At 37.0% G+C, this 11,265-nt stretch overlaps 1 protein-coding gene across 1 annotated transcript; it reads right to left on the reverse strand.

The window, feature by feature from the left end:
* Positions 1-232: 232 nt before the first annotated feature.
* LOC145463887 (dopamine D2-like receptor) lies at positions 233-7,491 on the reverse strand. Its single transcript, XM_081447679.1, has 2 exons — positions 7,213-7,491; positions 233-1,822 (listed from the first exon to the last, which is right to left on the reverse strand). The coding sequence occupies exon 2, from the start codon at positions 1,611-1,613 to the stop codon at positions 591-593; it is 1,023 nt and encodes a 340-aa protein (XP_081303805.1). The 5' UTR covers positions 1,614-1,822; positions 7,213-7,491; the 3' UTR covers positions 233-590.
* Positions 7,492-11,265: the final 3,774 nt, after the last annotated feature.

The following is an 11,265-nucleotide window of genomic DNA, read 5'->3' on the forward strand; positions in this document are numbered from 1 at the left end:
ACCGGCGTATAAAATATTACCAATTCCTTTTGTTCACCCTTGCCTGTTGCTCTCAGGCTCACAGAAAAGATAAACGTCAACATACATGTTCACGTATATCGTGTCATTAATAAGTGGGTCCCTCACTTGTCCTTCGCATGTAATTTTGAAAATTGTACATTTAATATTGCTCAGTTGGCAATGAAAGAAAATAGCAAGACTGCCCTAGTTCCAAAGGGGGTTGGGGGGGGGGGGGTACTCCCTTATATGGGCTATCTGGGTTTGTGCGGTCCCAAAGGGTATGAATTTTGAGTGGTTTTGGTCTGAAAAAGGCTGTAAATTTGGAGCATTTTGGTCTGAAATAAGGTATGTGCTTCACTTTGGCTTGGCATTTGGCATTTTGTTCACAAGGAACTAGCGGGTTAGCTGGGGTCAGGAGTGTGCTAATTTTGGAGGTCTAAAATGGGGTATCGATTTTTCGCTCAGATCTGAAATAGGGTAAGGAAATCACAGATTTTGGTCTGAAATAAGGTACAGGTTTCAAAGTTCGAGCTGCACATACCCCTAAAAAACTTTGGGGAGTATCCCCTCTCCCCGCCCTGGGCCTAGGTCTACCCGGTGGCTATCAGCTCCTGCTCTGTCTCTCGTTCTCTAGCAGCTTGCATAATATGACACAATATGGCGTCTTTTACGGCTTTCCTGTACTTGGGATGTCTCCATGCATAAATGTAGGCATCCAGGGCAACCTTTAGGAACATAATCATGTCGCTTACACGCAGTGCAATGCTGACTTGGAGCAGGAATTCGTTAGACTGGTGTTTCGTGTAAAGGAAGACGTAGAATGTCACAATATGCGGAAAAAGCGACAATAACAGAAGAGCGGAGAGGAAAAGCGCCACAACGGTCAGCTGTTTCTGATGCTTTGCCTCACTCTTGTTGTCGTGTGCCACTTGGGAAGGCTGGCAAATTGATCGACTGATCATGTTTTGCTGTCGGATGGCTTTAGACTTTCGCACAAATTTTCGGAAAGACTTGTAAAGGAAAATGTGCGCTGCAGTGAGCAAAACGCCTACAACGGTGGGATGAAGATGCAGATTAATTTTGAAGTAGATCTCTTTCGGGAATTTCGTGAACTGCAAGCTGCTGAAAATAGAGAAATATACGAAGCAGCAGGATACGGAAACCAACACACGTTTCTTCGTGAAAAACCTCCTGTACTTGTGAGGGTAAGTGATGGCGATGTACTGCGTTGTTGTTAGAGCGAGGACCAACAGGAAGGACGTACTAAGCATTACAAGGGAAACGAACGTACCCATTTGGAAAAGATAATCGAAAACCTTGCCAGGGAATAATGTCTGGTAGCGATAGCAGGCAAAGTAGTATGCTGCAAAGAATGGTTCCGCAACCAAACCTGTTATGAGATCGACAACTGCCAAACTGATGATGAAGTAAGTGACTGGGGTACGAAAAGATTTGAAGGGGTCTTTGTAGATTGCAACCAGAAGAAGGGAATTGCTCACCACTGTTATTGGCGACAAGAAGGAAAGAAGGAAGGCTGATATGTACAATGTGGTCAGATATGAAGAGTAGTTCTCATGATCTAGCGACGCATTTGACAAAGTGAAGTTCGCCATTGCTCGGCTGAGGGCTTTGGCGGAAGACTGAATTCTACAGTTTGTTTTTCTCTGTTTATATCGTAGTACTCTTTCACTAGTCTCTTTTGTCCCCAGTATCTTCGGAGCGGAAACGGAACAGCAAGTCACAATAGCGTGAGTATTGACTTTGTTCTGTATTCACGTCTAGACTCACGTTATGTGAATTATATATCAACTTGCTGACCAGCCTGTCGGAAAAGAAAAGTAAACAAGTAGTACGGTATTCGGTTGAGTGAGACCTTTGCAAATTTTATAAAGTAAAGAAGGAGAAAATATGTTTTATGCCGATGGTTAACGCTTCTTTTACATAGAGAGCATATTTGCTTCCAAGGAAATTCTGTGAAGCAGAATGGGAAAAAATTAATAGGGAAAAACCTGTAAACAGCATTAATTAAAACCCCAAATTGACCACCAAGACAGCACTACGGATTGATACTAGTATTCATTGGTGTCCGTGGATTAATTAATCACCTCCTCAAATTTAACTTAATTTAATTAAACTGAAAGCTCTGAGCTAAAATCTTCACTTGCTTGTAGGCGTCTAAGATAAATCTTCAGTTTTCGCCCTATTTATTCACGTTCCATCTCTAATCCTCCAAACTTTTCACCTCCTTCATAAGCATCTTACAAGTTTAAACGTCATCTTTCTTCTATTAATTAAAACCCACAAGATCATGGGATAATGCGTATGAACAAGAGCTTCAAGAGTGAATGGCTCAAATCGAAAATCCTTGATAGTTTGGAAATCACAGTTAACCACTTTTCAGTGCAGTATCATATTCTCTTAAAGCTATAACATGAAAAAGATAAATAACAGCACTTGAGTTCACGATATTGTCTGCACTGATCCAAAGATTACTTCGAGTTAAAAGCATGATGATAATGAGCCCTGATGTAAGACAGTCGATATTCCTTGAATCAACATTATTTTCATTTATAATTAGTTTGCAGCTCATGAGACATGTGCCACTTCGGAATCCTCTTTGTTAAAGTTAATTAACTTCAAGAATCTTTATCAAAAATCTAAATAAAATAAGAGTCCGCACTTTGAAAGGAGGATTCACAAAGGGTAACTTTCCTCCGCAGTACAATAAATGCAGGAAAAGTTTCCTTGTTAAATATCAACTACTATCCTCACCATCGTTCAGAGTCCTTCCGTGTCCCGGCGACACTAGTGCTTATCGACTGCTGTTGTCAAAACGCCGTCATTTTCAGACAAGCTTTGGCCTAAGGTACGTTTTTTTGAAATTATTATGCTTTAAAAGTTCGTCAACCAGACACATTAATTCCCCTACCTTCTTGAAGTTCTTGTTTATCAACTGAACTGTTTTTACTCCTTCTGTGTTGGTGACGTTCCAATAGAAAGGATAAAACGATAAGGCCGAAAAAGGGTAAAAGAATGAAATGTTAAGGCCGAGAACAAACTTTGACCACGATGTGACTTGAGGTTTGCACACCGCTATAACAAAAACTGATAAGCTTCCTGATTCATCCTCTCCCTTTAATTTTTCATGTGTTTTAAGACGTAATTTATAATTAAAACACCATAATAGCCAGCATTGCTGTCATTCATAGAATGTTAATCGCTGAAAATATCACATTAAGTACGTGACTCAGTGAGTAGAAATGATTACGGAAATAAATAATGTCGTTGTTAAGGACATGTTCCACGATTCTTGAGGAACAAATCCCTATTTTACAATGAATTGTTTGCCATTTTTCATCAGAACCTTGCGCTGCATTTTTCTCGCAATGGTCGCACCAATGCTGGCAGAAACATCTTCTAGAAATCACGGCTTTCAGCAGGTTGAAACATCACAAAGCATCACACTTTCTGTTCTGTGTCAATAACACATTTGCCGGTTCCTATATACCAGAGATAAACCCAAAGAGGAAATAACCTGCGCCAATTTGAATTGCAAACACGCTACAAGTAAAACTTTTCTAATCTACTCAAGTAGTGATTACCACATGCAGAAACCTTAATATAACTTGTATGCCAGAAACAAAAAGACTTCTTGCTCGATTTCACGGCGATAAGAATATATTTGGGTCCAAGTACTGTAGTTATTAAATTAATTTGCTGTAAGGAGAATAAGCTAGAATGAGAATAAAATACACTTTTGCGATCGTATGACATGTATCATTCGTGGTTTTGTATTTGTTTTTCAAGGCAACGTGTTTTTTTTTTTTTTTTTAACAAAAAGACTTCCTGGTGGAATATACCGACGGATATAGAAATATACACTCAAATTGAAGGTTTATGAACTTAGAATATTAATGAGGAGATATCATCTTTGGTAAGAGTGTGATTCTGACATTTAAACAGCTTGAGCCGATTGTGGTCAACGTAAGACTACATACGGGAACTGAGCTTAAAGAAATAAAAATAAAATAAGCGACAACTTGTGAGGAAAACGAATTGTGGAATACGACTGTCGGCTTGTAATGAAAACGTCCATGCTAGATAAAATGTTCCGATCCTTTCACTAATTTCTAATTACGTATCAAGGTGTGAGCAATTACGAAAAAATTTAAAACGAAGACGAGAACTGCGAACGTTCATCTTGTGTATATTTTGAGCTCTCTGCCAATCGTGAGCCTGACAGCCATAAATGTGAAAACTTGGCAACGACGTTTAAAACTTTCCATGAAATACGTGATTTATCGCCTGCTGTGCGGAAGGTTTTTCAGATAAGAAAAGGGTGAATATTGCTACTGATTTTTAATGGATTGAGTGCCACTCAAGCAGTTCGACAGATTTCGCATTAAATTAAATTAATTTCACAGCACGTTTGCGACAGACGTGGCAAAAGTGGAATTGATGCGCTTTTTTTTTTTTGCCAAAGGGGTATCTTTTTTGTCAGTCCTCAGCATGACTTCGAGACAGAAGGCGAACTAATTTTCAAACGCAAGAAGCGCGCGATTTTAAGTTGTTGCCTTAAGTCTTTAAATTTTGCAACTTATATTCGCATTGCAACCAAAATTTCGACTTTAAAATGGTTTAGATCATCTAGTTAGTTTAAAGTACAATTTCTCAAGTAACAAAAAATGGTTATTACAGGTTCAGTTTGAACAAAACCACCTGGTGACAGTTCACCTCTAACTTTGAACATGTTTTGTTAAGAAGTTTACACGCCTGACGAATAAAATTATTCGAGGGCGAATTTAAGGTTTACTTTTAAAAATTTCTTTGTAAAGAAAGAGATTTGGAAAATCTTATTCTCAAATCTTCCATTTTATTTGAAACATCCAAGGAAATCTTTAACTAAACACCAAGCGAATAAACTAAAAACAAATATAGATGGCAGGCGTTTTTGTTCGGTAGATGTGCACGTCACGAGCGGGCAATTAAAATGTCACCTTCTTAGAAAAAACCTTTCGAGCAGAAGGTCGCACAATTTAAAAGTCAATATCGCAAATATGCGCAAGCGAGAAATTATTTTCAAAGTTTAAGGGTTTGATCAAAAAGAAAATTTTTAAGGTCAAAAAAGTTAAATAACAAAATTGTGTGAGGAAACCGAATGCTACAAAAATTATTATTATCTGTTCAAATAGAGCACCTCCTTCCGTGTATGTAGAGTTTGCATCTACATATTCAGTTGTCTTTTGCAGCAAAATGAGAAAAATTTAAATAAACCAAGAATATTCTTACCTTGTTTTAAGCTTTAGAATGCCGTTATAACTGAAAAAGAGTTGTAATTTAAGGTTTATATAATATTTTTAGCTAGGCTATTCGCCTTCTCACTGACTCGACTGTCGACGCCTTACAGGGGAATCACGGAAGACCAAGCGTCAGCTTGCTGATTTTTAAATGTACATTATTATTAATAAATGCATGTAAATGCGTATTCTTAATTAACCTTCCTTTATGTCGTACATGCTTATCAACTAATCTTTTTCCAGTAGTGGGAGTTCCTGATCTCTTTTCTTTTTTCAAAGTAAAACTCTCCTACCCTTTCAATAAATTGAAATTAAAAGGAAATGATTGGTTCAAAAATTTCAGGGCTCGCAAACTCTTAAAACAGTAGTAATTAGCTGATCTGTGCTTGGCGGGAAAGCCAGTGTGTCGAATAAAGCCTCTTTGTGCATACGTGTCAAGTTGCCACTGTTTACAGATTATATACAGTTCTCTAATGATTTTTTTTGGGTAAACCGGCTTTTGTCGTTTACCAACATCGTCACATTTGGGTATTGTTTACTTAATAACCTCTGTTCTGATCCAAGCTGACCTATCAATGTCTTTTGTTTACAATACAAAAGAATATTCTAACCGTCTTTCAGTTCTTGCTGAATTCTTTCTCAAGGATTTTGAAATAAATGCTACCTGAAATTGTTATAAATACTACCTGTAATGAAATTTCAAAAGCGTACTTGAGATTAGTCCAGCTAGGTTACAGCTGCAATTGACCTACTGAACTCAAATGACCACGCTGTATTTTACTGAATTCCAGAGCGCTTATTTCTTTCCTTTAATTCATATCAAACGAGAATTTTATCTAGTTTATATTATTTTTTTTTTTGTCATTTTTTTCAGGCCTCATTACAGCGTACATTCCTCTCTATTTTGTTCTATAAAAAAATTCAAGTAGACTGGTTAATTATGCGAGGTGATGATCCGATCATCTAAAAAATAACTTGAATGGAACTAACTATTGGAAGGAAAATAACTGGAAAAGTATGAACCGTCATGATTGAACTAAGCTTCTGACTGATCTAAAGAAAGAAAATCCGGACAGGAAATAATACGTAGTCAATAGGCCACTGCACGTTCGATATATCAATATTCTAACCTTGGCTCCCAGGCTTACAGGACAAACTTCTATATTTAATCTTGTTTTCTTTGTGTCCAAGTCTCTTTTGGGAATTGAGAGACAAATAAAAAGTTAGAATAGAATATTGACATATCGAACGTGGCCTGTTGCCTGCCTCGTAGGCACCACTCTCTGCGGGAGTGCCCGTTTACACAACCTTCCCTTGATCCTCTGTGCCCTCAGCATTTCCTGCTCGGTCGAAAATCAACATGCGTACGAGACAGTATAATTGCAGTACTGAAGAGAAAACTGACTTGTGGAAAGAGCGGAAATTTATTTTTAATTAAGACGTCTTAGGGTGTATTGCTGACTTGTGACCGAAATAACGGACAACTTTTCTAAGCCCAAAATGCTGCTGATTGCCATCTGTTTTTAAGTAACGACAGTAAGCTGATAAATTAAAAGGGTTTTTACCATATATGAATGCAACGATTTTTCTGATGTGCTGGAAGGTTTTAGTATTAATAATATGTATAACGTGCAAACTATTTAAGAAGTTCAGCCAGACATGTGGGGGAAACGAAATCTCAAATATGACATAATGAAAACTAGATGCCATGATCATTGATGTTTTTACAACTTTATCCGCAGATCAAATTTGAGATCTCTCATATATTCACTTACAATAGAATTTTGACCAATTTTTAACAACATTAGCAGAGAATAGATATAAAGTTATCATCCATTCATTTACTCACAGAGTGGTCCATAGCCTACCAAGTAAGATGCCGTTTGGTTTTCAAGTGTGAGAGCACAGCACTGACCTGTCCTTCCAAAGTGACTCGAGACAAAACTTTATCCGGTTAATCAAAGTCCAGCTTTTATTCCTTTCGCCTCAGGTGGGGAAACTATCTGGCTCACTTGCTAATCTTTTGTTGGAACATCCAGTTATTAAAATCACCATGCTACCAAGAGATAACAGCAAACCCTGTTAAAATTCATTTTAAGGCATCAACTAGCACTAAAAGCTAATCAAGTCCACAAAAGGTTTCCATCGGTGTTGTATGCGATAACTGACAACTGTCCGTCAAATAATTAAATCGTTTGAGTACACACCATTGTCAGGTTTTATACCAAGGAAGTAAACGCAAATTAAAACCTCGAAGAAACAATTCACAATTATGGAGAGAAACGAGCACATAAAAACTCTGAGGATAGAATTATAAACTGTAATCGATGGAAATTTGACAAAACTAATTGCAAATGAAGCACAAAAACATTAGAAGAGGTTTTTGTTTTACAAATGAAATAAATATTCAAAAGCAATATTTACTGAGACTTCCGGCGCGTTTTCCGTGACTTATTTTATTATTTGTGTTAATTATCTCTCAACCAGAATCGAATTAAGACATGAGAGGGTGACTGTAGTTGTTTGCTGGAGGTTTACAAGGCATGCAATTGGAGGTAAACAAGACAACAATGTTACAGGGAAATTGGAGCTCAATTTTTTTCGTTAGAAAATCCTATCTTTTGTTCACAACAGAGAGTGTCAAATGCTTTCGAAATGTTGGCAAATCAATTAATGTTATGTTTAATTTTTCAACAGGAGACAAGAAGGTTGAATTTGTTTGAATTTGATCTGCTTACAGACCGGCCAACTGGCTTTGTTTATTACAAAAACCACATAACATAATGGCATAATGATTTAAAAAAGTTTAGATACATGGGGAAAGTCTTTGTCTTGGACCTAAACATTATTATATACTTATCGTTTCAGAACTTTGATAAGAAGAAATACAATTCCTTAACCTGCAAACGGGAAGGGAAAGAGCGCCCTCTAGTGCCCTCCAGCGGACATTTTAATTAAAATTTGTCTGTTCCGTTTTGGCTACACATTCGTGTCATGGGTGCAAAATGAAATGCCTTATTTATTTAAATTTGTCTCCTGGGGGTCATCTTCGAAGTTGAATCTCAGTCTGTCATTTCCTTTGAATCGGGGTTTAATAATTTGAGAACCTTGCCACCACCCATCAACCGCGGTCTGAACTTTATTCAGTCCTCTTACTTATTTCAGAAAAAATGGATCTAGGGATAAATTTTCTCTTGTAAAGGGTATTGAAATTTGGAAACTGTGCTTAATCTCACTTACTTCCTATTAAATCAAATCGTAATTAAGTTCCGGCTGGGAATTGAAACTTGATACCTTCCCTATATTTTCTAAACATACTGTAGAATACGAAGCCACATATTTTGTTGCCAGTGAGATGATATCAAAAGGAGAAATTCGATGCTTAATACTCTTGTAATTATTATTAATATTTTTATTAGTAAGACGTAAGAGATTTGTTTGTTTGTCATTATCCGTTACTGGAAGATAACACCAGGGAAAGTTGGAGGAGTTTAGTCTATAAGTAATGATGGTCTTTAACTCCAACCCATCACTCCCCGCGCACTTTCTTATTTCAATTTGCCCCCAGTGCCTTTCCTGGCTTTCAAAACTAAGATGGCGGAAAACATTGAGACCCAGGGCCGGGTTGTTCGAGAGCTGGTTAACGGGAACTCAGGATAAAAAGTTAACCAAAGCATTAATTTTTCTTGTATAAAGCTGTACTTTACTACTTATGTTTTGTGTAGTTTGAGATCATTCAAACTGAAAACTGAAGCTAAGGACATATACAATATAAACAGGAAATCTCACCGAAAAGTTACAAAAATGAAATCAAAATTCTTGCTAATCCTGGGTTAGCTTAGTCAGGCTTTGAACAACCTGGCCATGGAGTTGAATAATTTCGTTTTAATTTCATTTTTCATTTAAGACTTGCTTAGCCTGACAATTGCTGAAAAACTTGAAGCATTGAAACTTTGTCACCTCTTGTTTTTACAATTCACAAGAAGCTGGTCTTCAGTAAACTCTTGTAGAGACTCTATAATTTAAGACACTGGAGTTACCCTGGACGATTTCATTTAATTTCTACAGTTTGCTTTTTTTCTGTACAAGACAAATAACAAAAGTTGTGTCAACAGAATTCCTACCAATAAAGATTAGTATAACCTTCATATGGTTTGTTACTTGAGGCAATTACTCTTGTAGGAACAGATTTGTTTTCCAGACGCTAGTCTCTAGGAAACGTAGTGCTTTTTCATTAAATACGTAAAATTTGCCTTTGATGTAAACTTAACTGACGGAAGGCCTTTACTGGCAAGATACCAACAACAACAACAACAACAACAACAACAACATTTATTAACGTGTCTGGGGTATTTAGCATTGCTGCTCATTGGGGACACACACCAGTTTACTTAGAATCTTGTGGCGAGTTTTCCATGGTAACACAAGACAGTAGTGTTTGTTTTTCGTGTTTAAGTCAACGTCGTGACGATGGAACATATAGACCTGATATATCGGGACTTTACAATGATGTATAAAAGCTTTTTTATTTTGGGCTAGGATCATGCAGTGTGTGTAAACAATGCCTCACAGGTGTCAGACTTCAGTTTAGTGTTAAGAAGGTGAGAGTCTTTATAGTTTATACAATAATATACGCTTAGATAAATATTTTAGATAAATCTCCAGGGTTCTTTGCCATTTGTCGAATAAAGGAACCTTTACACAAGAAGAATTTTTGATGCGGATGTTTTGAGCATTAACGTTTTGTTTGAGTAAATCAGTGGATTGTGGTATTATCGAGGCGGGAAGTTAAATTTTGTTAATGCCAGTAAACACCACCACGCTAGCTATAGTCACAATAAATTTCTCAAGAGGCTAATTCTGAATATGCAAAGTAGCTGAATGTGTCATTTTCACACCAATGGTAAATGACACGATTTTGCTTAACAATAAGTTGCATTAATTGATTCTGTGCAGTATCGTAACTGATGTTTAGCCGGTTCTATCCGATTTTTCTGTTCATGAAGCCATTCTTTGTGGAAAATAAACCTTGACATTATATTCATGTCATAATTTTAGGATAGATAGCTTGACGTCAACATCGACACAATCCATTATTTGCCAGCAGCAAGATCACTTATTTCCTTCCAAATCGACCGGTCGAGGCATTAACCGCTGTGTTAATAACAGCGCATTATTAACCGCTGTGTTAATAACAACGCATTTCGGATAGAAATTAATAATAAGTTTATTGTATTCACGGTCTGTTCTGGAATACAATCTTGTAAAATAGCACTATTTCTTCACGGAGGGTTTTCTTGATTTGCCAGCAAATAACGAAGGAAACCGTCGAAGAATAAGAAAGTGGAATGATTTTTTCAAGAAGAATTTTGTAATGAAATTTTGCGGACGATTGACACGATGGGCTGTTTTCCATTCTAGAAAAATGACGTAGTTCCTATAATAATTACAGGGTCTATTGTATCGAAAGATAATAACTCAGTTCCTATTATTCATCCAGAATATTGATTATAAGATCCTGCTTTGACTTACAATCGAAATATTATCGCGATTATAAAAAGAGCGAGTCCCATCAAGTATGATCTTTGTAAATTAGTCACCTTTGGACGAAAAAAAAAAGATATTTTGCTTTAAATATTACGTTCTTTTTAGCACAATTTTTGTATTTTCTCGTTACCAATAAAACCTGGCAAAAACCCACTTATAATCTCGGCTTGTCGCCACTTGTTATGAAGGGAAACATTCACAATGATTTGCCTCTCCTAAACAGACCTGTGTCCACAGCAATAGCCACGGGAACTGTTATGGTAAGTGTTGCATAGCTAATTGAAATATATATACAATGTCAACAACGGTTGAATGAATGACACCCCGTGCTGCTCATAAGCTCGGGGCATTGTAGAAAATTGAATTCAGTTGACAGAAGGCTTCGGTTGTCCTAAAACGTGCTCGAGCTCTGGTCGGAAAT

The sequence above is a fragment of the Orbicella franksi genome, chromosome 12 (genome assembly GCF_964199315.1).
Source record: "Orbicella franksi chromosome 12, jaOrbFran1.1, whole genome shotgun sequence".
Classification (NCBI taxonomy): domain Eukaryota; kingdom Metazoa; phylum Cnidaria; class Anthozoa; order Scleractinia; family Merulinidae; genus Orbicella; species Orbicella franksi.

Excerpts from the sequence above, each read along its gene's own strand:
- LOC145463887 (XM_081447679.1), bottom strand. The coding sequence starts at position 1,613 with ATGGCGAACTTCACTTTGTCAAATGCGTCGCTAGATCATGAGAACTAC.